Source organism: Andrographis paniculata, unplaced genomic scaffold (assembly GCF_009805555.1).
Source record: "Andrographis paniculata isolate CXL003 unplaced genomic scaffold, ASM980555v1 Contig30END, whole genome shotgun sequence".
NCBI classification, from domain to species: Eukaryota; Viridiplantae; Streptophyta; class Magnoliopsida; order Lamiales; family Acanthaceae; genus Andrographis; species Andrographis paniculata.
In genome coordinates this window covers 1,829,318-1,841,513 of record NW_026137563.1, presented here as the reverse complement: position 1 = coordinate 1,841,513, position 12,196 = coordinate 1,829,318, and the positions used below count along the sequence as shown (strand labels likewise).

The 12,196-nt window shown below is 38.3% G+C and overlaps 4 protein-coding genes across 5 annotated transcripts; 3 read left to right on the top strand and 1 right to left on the bottom strand.

The window, feature by feature from the left end:
* Positions 1 to 5,825, top strand: LOC127246746 (pumilio homolog 12-like). The gene is made up of 5 exons (XM_051268279.1): positions 1 to 1,185; positions 1,284 to 1,443; positions 2,494 to 2,657; positions 2,754 to 3,012; positions 5,190 to 5,825. Exons 1-5 carry the CDS (start codon positions 254 to 256, stop codon positions 5,307 to 5,309), a joined length of 1,635 nt encoding a protein of 544 aa, XP_051124236.1. The 5' UTR covers positions 1 to 253; the 3' UTR covers positions 5,310 to 5,825.
* Positions 5,826 to 5,990: 165 nt separating this feature from the next.
* Positions 5,991 to 6,704, bottom strand: LOC127246811 (peamaclein-like). The gene is made up of 2 exons (XM_051268393.1): positions 6,430 to 6,704; positions 5,991 to 6,342 (listed from the first exon to the last, which is right to left on the bottom strand). The coding sequence occupies exons 1-2, from the start codon at positions 6,596 to 6,598 to the stop codon at positions 6,158 to 6,160; spliced, it is 354 nt and encodes a 117-aa protein (XP_051124350.1). The 5' UTR covers positions 6,599 to 6,704; the 3' UTR covers positions 5,991 to 6,157.
* Positions 6,705 to 7,462: 758 nt separating this feature from the next.
* On the top strand, positions 7,463 to 8,292 carry LOC127246421 (uncharacterized). Its single transcript, XM_051267807.1, has one exon. The coding sequence runs from the start codon at positions 7,530 to 7,532 to the stop codon at positions 7,908 to 7,910; it is 381 nt and encodes a 126-aa protein (XP_051123764.1). The 5' UTR covers positions 7,463 to 7,529; the 3' UTR covers positions 7,911 to 8,292.
* Positions 7,747 to 12,148, top strand: LOC127246419 (uncharacterized). Of its 2 annotated transcripts, XM_051267806.1 has the most exons (4): positions 7,747 to 7,870; positions 10,015 to 10,465; positions 10,937 to 11,284; positions 11,364 to 12,148. In XM_051267806.1, the coding sequence occupies exons 2-4, from the start codon at positions 10,043 to 10,045 to the stop codon at positions 11,946 to 11,948; spliced, it is 1,356 nt and encodes a 451-aa protein (XP_051123763.1). In that variant the 5' UTR covers positions 7,747 to 7,870; positions 10,015 to 10,042; the 3' UTR covers positions 11,949 to 12,148. The 2 variants fall into 2 exon arrangements, with proteins under 2 accessions (XP_051123763.1, XP_051123762.1); XM_051267805.1 differs by lacking the exon at positions 7,747 to 7,870 and having other exon boundaries at positions 9,684 to 10,465.
* The last annotated feature ends 48 nt before the right edge of the window (positions 12,149 to 12,196 follow it).

Below are 12,196 nucleotides of genomic sequence, written 5' to 3'. Positions count from 1 at the left end.
AATATTTAACTGAATGGGATTTAGGGTTTATTGGGTTAATATTGAAATTGAAACAAACAAATAAAATAAGGGGCTATTTAGAGGGGATATTTTGGAAGAGTAAAAAAATAATTAAGAGTAGGGGGAGAGGAGGGTGAACTGGTGGTGGGGTCTATAAATACTAAATAGAGCCCTTGATAAAAACCCCAGTCGTCGTCCTTCGAATCCTCGGCGTGGAAAGCAACCAACAAACTCCGCTCTTTTGGCGACGGCGATGGATCGGCAAATCCAGGAAATCGGCTATTCTACGGCGTCGCGGCCGCTGGAGTATCGCGGAGGCGAAACTCCTCAGCGAGGCTTCTGGCTGGACGAAACGCGGCGGCAAACCCCTCTGATCTCATCAAACATTCAGGATTACGATCAAGCTATTGAATCAGCCTTCTTGAGGATGAATCTTTCGGAGGAGTACAAGCCCCATTATCAAACGCCGTCGTTTCACGGCCTTCCGGAGACTCTTGATGACGTAGCCTTGGGCGAATCAGTTCATCGGCCAATGGCGTGCGGTGAAAGACAGCGGGCTTTGGGTTGGGCTCACCATCCGAGGAATAACGGTGCTGTCAATGGGCCTTTCAGTTTGTTTGGGCCCCACGAAAGTGTGCCTGTGGGCCCGGATGCTGTAGGCTTTCCGGGGACAGGCCCAAATATCGGCGCAGGGAATCCTCTGGAGATGCTGAGGCAGGCACATGGAACACATCTCGCCTGTGGTACATACCAATCTCCTTTGCATGGCAAGCAACCCCTTTCCAGGAACGTCCGCAATAATTTTCCAGCATCGCTACCTGCCCAGCAGAGCAAATTTTACGTTTCTGAGCCTTCTTTGATGCATAATAATATGACTCACATGAACTTTATGCCCCAACAATTCACTGTTGAACAAATTAGGGGGAACTTGTATGCATTAGCAACTGATCAAGTGTGGAGTGGGGCTTTGAACTTTAAATTAGAGCAGGAGTTTAGTGAGGCAGACACTGAGATGATTTTACCAGAGGTCATGCAGAATTTAACTGAGTTAATGAGGAATCAGTTTGGGAGTCAATTTTTTCAGAATTTTTTTGCGGCATGCAATGAGAATCAGAGAACTAGGATAATGATGTCCCTCTCCAAGGCTCCTTTTAAGCTAATCAGTATTTGTCTCAATCCGCACGGGTATGAGCAATGGACTGGGAGGTTTTTAAGTTCTTTTAATTCAGTATGTTATCTGAGAAATTTTATCTATATGTGTTTTTTGTGCTGTGTATGCACAGGGGTAGAGCAATTCAGAAATTGTTTGAGAAGCTGAGTCCCAATCAAATCCTCCTGGCTGCTTCTGCTCTAAGCTTTGGTGCTGTGGTCTTGGCCACTGACCCCAATGGTCAGCATGTTATACAACACTGTTTGAGAAATTTTCCAGTCCAAGTGAATGAGGTAATAGAATTTGTTATCTCTTTGTGCTATTGATTGATTAGTCAAAGGTTCAAGGTGAAATAGTATAGGAGCTCCTGTTTCAATATTAAATTGCTTTGGTTTTTCTTGTTGGTACGTTGTTATTGGTTAAAAAATAGAGATGACCTCTCTCTAAGTTCCTTTCTAGTAGATAATGTTAACTAAATAGTTTTTTAATCTAGAGGAAATGTAGGTTTTCTATTCTTCCATCGTTGAGTCAAGTTTGCTAGGAATATAGGTTTATTACATAGTTCTTGTTTGTAATACATTGGTTTACTTATTTTTAGATTGGGACTTAATTTATTGGTTATGTTTTTACCTTTGAAGTTAACTTGTAATTATTAGTCTAGATAGATAAATTTATCAAGAATATTAATGTGAATTGAATATGACACTATGCTTTGCACTTGGATAGATCTAGTACACCTATTATTGCATCAGCTCCTTTCTTTGGATGAAGTTGCATCCTCTTGTGTATCAGAGTGGTTATTAGAAACCTTTTTCTAATATTATTATTGATTTCTTTATTTAAATATTGGACTTTTGACATAGCATAGGGTTTCTTAGAGATGTGCTGATTTATTTCAAATGGTCAATTCCAATGACTAGCAAGTCTTTTTTGACCAGATATTCGGTATTACTTGTCAATGACCAGTCCCTATAATCTATTTGATCTTATGTCCTTGTTCCTTCGATATAATGATTCCATACATGTGGTAAACTGTTTCTTCTATAAGATTTTACCTTTAAATTCGCGTGCATTCATTTACATTTTCTTGAATGGCCAATGATTGCTTCATCATCTGAATAACCTTGAACAGAAAGGTATGCTCGCCCCTTCTATAACTTGCTGGGAAATGTTTCGCATATTTTTCTGATGAATTGTTGCTATGATAGAAATTCAACCATATTTTTAGTTGCTGTACAGAAAATTTTGGCATTCTTAGCTTACATATAGATGAGTGTTAGCTTTTGAGTGGTTATATCTTTGATCAGATCTACTATATTGTTAATATTGGTTCCATTCGACAGCATATTTTCAGGGAAATAGCAAACAACTGTTATAAAATTGCAACCAACAAAAGTGGATGCTGTGTGCTTCAGTCATGCATAGAGAACTCGACTGGGGAAGCAAGAGAACAATTGATAGCTGAGATAAAGGAAAATGCATTGGACCTAGCACAAGATCCTTATGGGTATGCTACAAAATGCATCTCTTAATTGTTTAATCTAGGTCTGGCTAGTAATTTGCTTCTAGCATCCTCTTATTATTTCCTCTTCATCACTTTTAGAAACTATGTGGTGCAACACTTGATTGGATTGAAGATGCCTGGAGTTATAACTGACCTTGTAAGGCGATTCCAAGGATGTTTTGCATCTCTCTCCTGCAATAAGTATGCCAGCAATGTGGTGGAGAAGTTCTTACAGGAATCTGGAGAAAATCACATCACAGAAATCATCTTGGAACTGCTTGAGAGCCCAACTGCCTCGGTGCTTCTTACTGATCCTTATGGGAATTTTGTCATTCAGTCAGCATTGTCAAATGGACAGGTACAATAATTTGCTGAAAATTTTATTTCATTCTATATATTCTCATCATTCTAGGTTGCCCTAGCCTGAAGTAAACTGAGTTTTCAGGTCCTAATATTTTATAATCTAACTTCTAAGTTTCGAGTTTTCTGCCTGACCTTTTTTGTAATTAATTCTTTTAGTTTGCTCTAATAACCAACACAGCTGATTGCTGATACAGCATAGATTTTCCCTTTTATGTGAATAACAAAAATCCTAAACAGTAAATCCTAGGAAGTTAGCTTTGATGTTTGTGTAGTTTTCATAGAGGAATAGATCATATTTGGATGGAATGTCATATGCATGAATACTGTTAAGTTGTGTATACATGGTTTGCTTGATCTGCTTGTGCTGAGGATGCATGTTTTTCATCTACTTACTGCTACATGTCTCCCCACAATGGCTGCGCCAGAAAATCATATTTAGAAACTTTATCAAATGCGTATAGCAATAAAAGCCTTCAACATCAAGAGAACCACCTCTTTTGCACCCAAAAACTTGGGTGGTTTTGGCTTCTGTTATTTACTTCCTCCATAGAAAACATAAAACACTTAAACCACAATCTTTCTCATGCATGCATGAGTGCACACACACATTTCACAAAAACGCAAATATTATTTTCATACAGAATGGTCACTTTGTTGAACTATCTAAAGCACTATTGAAACTAAGACTCGCTTCTGGAATTTTCATTTAAACCTCAGATCCCCTACATGTGATGGCTTGAACCTGTTTGAGCCAAATCATTCTCTCATCATCATATTTCCAGATTTTTACACACTTAACATACTTGTATGTAAAAATAGATGCTTTTTTGTAGGTTTTCATGTGTAAGCTATCTCTAGTTAGGCTTATATATATTGGCTCACTAATTATATCTTGCCACTAAATGCACCCCTCTAAAAATATTCATCACACATAAACAAAGACGTTATCTGTTGTCTGCCATGCATGTCATAACACATAGTATTACTCTGAACATTTGAATTTTCTATTTATAATATTGAATCGCTCTCTGTGATTTTTATCGCAGTGCTTTACGTTAGTATGCTTTGGTTACATGCCAATAGGATAGCTTGATTGATGGAAATGAGTAGCATGATAATGTAATATATTAGTACTTCCTTGTTATTCTGTTGCTGAGAATTTTCTGGTAAATTAGTCCTTACCTTAGTCATTTCAGTTTGACTTATTGCCTTTCAATATTACATTGATCCGCAATAACTTGGTCACTACACACTGATTTACACTGAATTTTCTACTCCACAGCAACTCTTTGTTTTTCCAAAAAACTGTTGTCGCTGCTGCATAAATTCTTCATAGTACCTAGCACCTAGTTCTTGCTTAATTCTCAGTCTCTTGTGTCGTTTTAACGAACTCTATTTGAACACTATTTATGCCTTCAAATACAGAATGGGAGCAAAATAATTACTTATCTAACAATTTGAAATTTATTTTATGTATCTGTTTATTATTTGGTGTAGTTACTAGTTTTTGTTTCTTGTCTTATTGCTAAATAGCTTCTTGCCTTACAATTTTAAAAAAAAATTTGCACTCCCGCGTGTTGGCAACGATGTTGGTTGATGAATATAGTTTACTTTACCCAATATTCTAAATTTACTATATTAGGTTTCTTTAAAATTCCATATATTCATATGAAAGGGAGGAGTTTGAGGAGAACACATGGTTGAGATATTTTGGTAACTTATTGTCTTTCCTTTACTGTGCTTCTTCTTTCATCTTATATGAATGTAAAATGAAACTAATCTATCTAACTTTACATTGAGAAATTTAATTTTTCTCTTTCTACCATTGTGCTGCACACTTTACGGTACTATTTTATATCTTCAATGTGAAAAGTGAAGCCAAACACTATGCTGGTTGGCTATATATCTTAGTCATATACATGTGTAGCTAAGTTCTTTCAGATATACATGTATACTTGTGGTCGATGTTATTTTCAAATTCTTTTATGATACAGAAGGAGATACTGGTGGCATATTATTTTGTTCCACAATTAACTGATCTTTGTTTTCTTTACTGCACTTCAAAGCATGATTCCATATTTATTGTGCATTCTTTGTTTCATTCTCTTTAGTTTACGTTGCTAAATATTTTTCTTCACTCATCCAAAATTTGCTTTCTCTCGACAATGCTAGGGTCATGTCCGTGATACTTTGCTTAATTTCATCCAAGCAAATGCACCCTCTATGCAGAGCAACCTCTATGGCAAAAAAATCCTTGCTTGGTTTGAAAAGAGGAGATCCCGCACAGCGTAGATGTGTACAAAGCTAAGATGAGCACCTGGAAAACCCACCTCGATGTGCATTTTCATTCCTCCTGTTGTGCTGTCATAGCATACCCCCAGTTATTGTTAATTCTAATAATTTCCTAAGTATTGTGTAGGTCTAGATTTTCTTTTATTCCTTTTTTTTAAAAAAAACTGAACTTCATGTGGAAATATAGCGAGGATGTTGTACAAGAAGTTAACCATTAGAAGGCTGTTGAATGTGGAGACAGCTGCCATAATAATCTCTTGCAGAAATATTGCAGCACCGTTTGTGTATTCCAAAACTTTTGTATGTTGTGACTTTTGCCTGTACATAGTGTTTAGTGCCTTCTTTCCGACTGCTCGTCTCTCCCTATCTTCTGTTATTCTACGTGCCTAGAATAACAGAAAATAGAGCTCCGTTTAGTCAGAAGTTTTGGAATTTTGGGAGATCTTGCTGTTGCTTACTTATATGGACACTGAGTTTTAATTTTGTAAAGAACATGCAGTTTTTGGCTTTGAAAAATCTATGTGGACAGTAAAATTTATTTGAAGTTGTGTAAGGTTTCAATATGCATTTGTTTACTTTGTTGGATGCTTTCTTGATTACTGTTACTTTGTACACTGATTCATATTCTTAACTCCCAATTCCTCTCCCTAGAAGTTCCAGCAAACACACACACAAAATAAAAAATAAAAAATTATTTATTCATTAGTAAAAACAAAATATAGTACATGCTCCATGGCCAGATCAGACCATCAGATCCTATCCAAACACAACTCCTCCATTAAGTATTATTAAATCCACAGCCATGGTTACCGCTGAAGATCTCTCCCCCATATATGATGTAATTAAGTTCAAGGGCATTTGGGAGTGCCCCCGGAGCTAAGCTTGTCTCCATAACATGGGCACTCATGTCTGTTCCCATAAGTACCTGATGGCACACAGTGACAATCCTCACAGCAGATCCCACAGTATTTGAGGCACCTGTCTTTCGCTCCTGCCTTGGCACATCTCTCCCCACATTTCTGGTCACAGAAACCTGCCTTCCCAACAACAAATAGTTACTGCAACAAACGCTCATCTATGAAGTCATTAATTACCTAATTATTGTATGCAGACTACTTACTTGAGAGTTGTGAGGAGGTCTGAGCCTCAGCCTGTGAAGAGATCAGAACAAGAACCAGAGCCACCAAAAGAACTACTAGAAGCTTCATCTTTGTCATTCTTTGGTGAGGGCTTGGAAGGAAGAAGAAGAAGAAAGAAGAATAGGTAGATTGATTAATGGAGGTGGGCATGCAGATAGATGCATAATATATATATATATATATATATATATAACACACGCACACACCACTTTTTGCAGGGGGTGTAATAATGGTGGAGAAAATAAGGTTGGTGAGGAAAAGACCAGTCGGAGGGAGATGAATTAAATGTAATAAGTATATCATATCGACGTCTGGATACAGACTGTCTCTCAGACGTCAGGTGGTTTCTCTGTGGGCAAAAAGATTGGACCTTTATTATAATTTATATGCCTACTAGAAAATTCTAATCGACTTTTTTGGAAAATTTTCATTGAATTGGTTTGTGAATGAGGTAATGATAAGTTAAGGTAAGAGAGAGAAAGAGACATCCCTCGTGGTTGATAAAATTCCACAATGATTTTGTAAGATTTTTGTGTGCCAACCTTTCACATGCATATGTTGTGTGCAGTGTTGGACGGTTTTTTTTTTTTTTGCTTTTCTTCAACTTTTATTAATTGAATTGAATTGGGCTTTCTTACACTAAGCCCACATGGCATGTTTCCAGCCCTCATTTGTTTAGGACTCTGTACTGTACTAATAAATTATTTCCAAACTATGGGTATAAAAATCCTTCATGAAAAAATAGTAAGCTCCATAAAAAATTTTAGTTTGAAGGTTTTGAGAAAAATCGAAAATATTAAAAATGAGTATTTAATAAAATATTTTATGTGAAATATATAATTAATGAAATATTTTTTTAGAATATAAATCAATAATACAAAATTTTTAAAAATGTTTGCATTTGGAGCCATTACTATAGAGTATGGAGAAACAGTAGTCAATACAAAAAAAAAAAAAAAAAAAAGTTAAATTAAATTAAATATAATAATAATTATAATGTTATAAGATAAATAATTTTGAAGATCACTGTTTCGTTTTGTAAGGTAGTTTGGAAAAGGAAAAGGTTTCTTCCATTCCATCGATGGCGGCGGTATACTGTTGCAGGGAGTGCGGCGCCAATTTGAATCTGGACGCGGCGGAGCTCTTCCCTCCGGACTTCTATTTCGAGGCCGGCAACAAGAAGACGCTTTCGTTCTCCGCCGTGGATTCTTCAAAGTTCAGGTTCGAGAAAGAGGACAAAATCAGGCCCTTTTTCGAGACAGTTAATTATTGGGGCATCCAGCGGAAACGCATCAAAATTAAGTGCAACAGCTGCACCAAAGTGGTGGGTCACATCTACGACGACGGTCCGCCGTTGACGAACAGCATCGGGCAGCTCGGCTTCGGGCCCAGCCAGGCCGTGCCTAGAAACCCTAGATTCAGGTTCAAGAACAAGGCCTTGTCAATAAATTCTCAAACTTAACAGAAATCTTTAGATATATATATCTGTTGATTGTGTACATGATAAATAGGGTTGAAGATATGATGTGGTCCAAACATGGGTGAATTTCTTTGTGTTGTCGATGGAATAATTAAGAAGATTCATGTGCTGCCTTTTCCATCCCTCTCTAATGGTTTAACCCAAATTGGAAATTGAGGGTTCTTGGCACTATTCCATTTGTGAGCTATATATAGCTAGCTAGCTAACTTCATTCATGGATTTGATGATGTTCTAAAGATGTTTCACTAACTAATTATTGATCCATTGTTGTGATAAATCACTTCAATCTTGATTAGCTGTTGAAACTGTGACTGTCCTCATTTAATCAATCAATCAATCAATTATCTAGTTTATTCCATGTTCATATCTGAAATGCTGCTGCTTGTCCCAATTTTGTTGATCTAAATATAGTTACTACTGATTAGATAGATATTGAGTATTTGATTGATGGTTGCAGATTAATTTGAAACTAAACAAGTCTTGTTGTTGATGATTATATTGTGTTTGATCTTAGGCCTCATATTTGTAATACAATCTTATAACCCTATTGACCGAAATTAAACAATATGTACTGTGTAGATTATTACCCTGTGCTAGCTATAAGCTTATATTATTATGTATTCATGTTGTGTTTATAGATCAATTATTATATGTGACCAATTAATATCATATATTTGTATTATATATATATATATATATAGCCATTGCATTTTATTTTCAAAATGTATGCATAAAAGGTAATATTAGCAAGACAAAAAAATTGAGAATATTTCAAAGGACATTGTCAGTAGCGCCAATTGCGCCACGGCCCTTCAAATTGCAATTTGCAACAACCATATTATTATTATGATCATCATTTATCTGTTTTTGATTTGACTAATTGTGTCACCACTCTCTCACTATATATATATATATTTATTCTTATTTAGCTACATTCATTACTGCATCTTGTCTGCTCTTATAGATAGATAAAGAAAACTATTTGAAGATGTGTGTTTATGAGGTTTGATATTCAAAATATTATAACACACAGCACACTTTGTTAAACAACTATCGATTAAAGCCATATTGGCATTACTGCCATTTGGGTGAGTAATTTTATTTTATAATACTATTTCAAAATTTGAATAATTAAAAATGATTTTTCTAGCCATGATATGATGTTGGTAGCAAGAATTGCATTCATTACTTGACTATTGAGCTTAACCTCAGAACCTACTATGTTATGAAAATTGTTACATGCGTTATAGTCCATTCATTACTCCCAAATACTATATTTTTGTGTATATTTCTAGATAAGATAACAATAATTAATTCTGAATTTGATTAAAATGCGAAAAGGGCACATGATTAATGTTGGTGGATGGAAATAGGTTTTGCAATTGGTATTCCGTGGTTGAAATCTTTAGAGTCCCTACCAATACTGAATTTAAAAAAACATTTGAAAAACGAGAGATGAGGCCTAACGTTTGGTCTCTAAATAATTTCAATATAAATAAATAAACATATAAATGCTTAGGCAATTAATTATTCCCTTTCTTTTTAGCAATTGGCAATTTGATTATTTTAATGTCCTTCAAAATATATGAATATATGATAAGTAAAAATAAATAAAGCCTCGAAATGCGGAGATTCTGTGATATTTGGGATCCATCACAATTCACAATATGAATATGAGCTTTCGCATAAATATAGTAATAAGAATATATATATCATTGCATCAAACCTAACCACGACTTTAATAAAACTACAAAAACACGACTTTAATAAAACCGCATAAACATGACTTTTGCTTAAATGCGCCCCTTCTGTTTCCATGCATTCTCCTCCCCTGTCATTAGTTAAGTTCCCATCTCTCTCTCTCCTCTCTTCCTCTCTCTCTCTCTCTCTCTCTCTCGCGCACTATATATATATATATATATATATATATAATCAGCGCGAAACAGAGACAAATGTTTTGCTTCTTGTAAACGTCATTCGGTCGCTGCTTTACGCTTTTTGTCTCCTCCTCAAATTTCCCGACTATAAACGAGGCGCCGACTTTTCACACTATCTCAGTCTCAGTAACCCCAAATCTCACTTGCAGCAACTACTGTTAATCAAAATCGGTGACCATGGAGAGGAAGCAGGGTTTCTTCTCCGCTCTAAAGGAGGAGGTGGTTCGCGGCCTGTCGCCGAGGAGAGGCCGGAGCCAGTCGCCGTCGGGCTCGGGCCTGCGGATGCGGAGGAGAGGTCTCAGCTCGGGCCCGGCCGGAATTCTGATTCCGAGATCGGCAAGTTTGAGAGTCGGAGGAGGCGTGGAGACGCTCTCGCCTTTAAGAGAGGGCCCGGATCCCGACGGGTCGGATTCTGGCGACCCGCGGGCCGACCGGTGGGCCCATTGGCTCTGCCGGGCTCCTTCCGTATCGGCATCCGGGCCGGGCTGCTCTAGGTCGGATCTGAGGCTGCTGCTCGGCGTTTTGGGGGCGCCGCTCGCGCCGGTGCACGTTAGCAACAGCGAGCCGTTGGCACATATATGTATTAAAGACATCCCTATTGTGAGTGTGATTTGGTTGTTTTTATCCATTTTTGTGTTTCAGAAATCTTTCCTCCCTCCCTCATCTTCCTCGATTCCATTATTGTGTTTTTGTCAGCTCCAGTTCTGGTTCTAATTCGGATAATTTTGGTTAGATTTGTTCCTTTGCTGTAAAGGCAATCAAGAGTAATAAGTAGGTAGTATTTGTGTGGTGGTTCTGAGGAAGAACATGGAATAATTAAGACGATGCTACGCTGGGATTGGGACTGTTGATAGCATCATCTTCTTTGTCGGCACACACTGCTTACTGCTACTGCTACTGATATCTAATAATATCATTGATTCCCCCACCCAAACCAAACCAGGAGGAAGAATAATAATTCGACATCGAACAAGATTGATTTATTATATATATATATAAATATATATACCTGTGGTCCACTGCCCTTTTTCTGCTTCTGAATCAATGCTTCTTTCTGCTAATGTTGTCCAGGAAACTTCTTCAGCTCAGTACATACTGCAGCAGTACCTGGCGGCCTCCGGCGGGCAGAAGCTTCAGAGCTCCATCCAGAATGCCTACGCCATGGGGAAGGTGAAAATGTTGGCATCCGATATCGAGACAGCCACCAAGGTTATAAAGAGCCGCAATCCGGCCAAGGCAGCCGAATCTGGGGGTTTTGTCCTCTGGCAAATGAATCCCGACATGTGGTATGTCGAGCTCGCAATGGGAGGCAACAAGGTTCACGCCGGCTGCAACGGGAACCTCGTCTGGCGCCACACCCCCTGGCTCGGGGCGCATGCTGCCAAAGGCCCAGTTCGCCCTCTTCGTCGCGCTCTTCAGGTGAGCGAATACATTCTTGTTTTGATCATCATTTTTCTGCTACCCAGTTTTCTGAGATGTCCTAATGGTTGCATTGTAGGGTCTGGATCCGAGAACAACGGCAAACATGTTTGCAGAGGCGAGATGCACTGGAGAGAAGAAAATCAACGGCGAGGATTGTTTCGTCCTCAAGCTATCTGCTGACGCGCAAACGCTTAAAGCAAGGAGCGAAGGGCCTGCTGAGATCATACGCCACGTGCTGTTTGGATACTTTAGCCAGAAGACGGGGCTCCTCGTCCATTTAGAAGATTCTCATTTGACAAGGATCCAAACCAATGGAGGCGAAGCCGTGTACTGGGAGACAACCATCAACTCCTTTCTCGATGGCTACAGGCCGGTTGAAGGGATTATGATCGCCCACTCAGGGCGATCTGTGGTGACCCTTTTTAAGTTTGGAGAAACAGCTATGAGCCACACCAAGACGAGGATGGAAGAAGTGTGGACCATCGAGGAAGTGGCATTCAACATTCCGGGGTTATCCATGGACTGTTTCATTCCTCCAGCCGAGCTTAGATTTGGCTCTGTTAGTGAAGCCTCTGAGCTTCCTCAAGAAGACAGGGTCAAGAATGCCGTGGCAGCTGCCGCAGCCGCGGCTTATAGAGCCAAGGTTGCTTCTTTAGGCTAGTGACTGACAAATTAAGATCCCCTGTTAGGCAAAATCATACCCCTGGGTCATATCAATCTGTATATACAGTCCTGCAGAGGCTTCAACTCTCTCTGGAATTAATATATGGTTTTACATTCTTGACTCTGTAAAATTGTAATAGTAATCATAGCATTGTAAGATCAGGGCATCTTTAAATTGAATGCAGTATCTTTTGTTAATCCTTTCCTATGATGGCCTTAATGATCTTCCTAGTGTTATAATGCAGG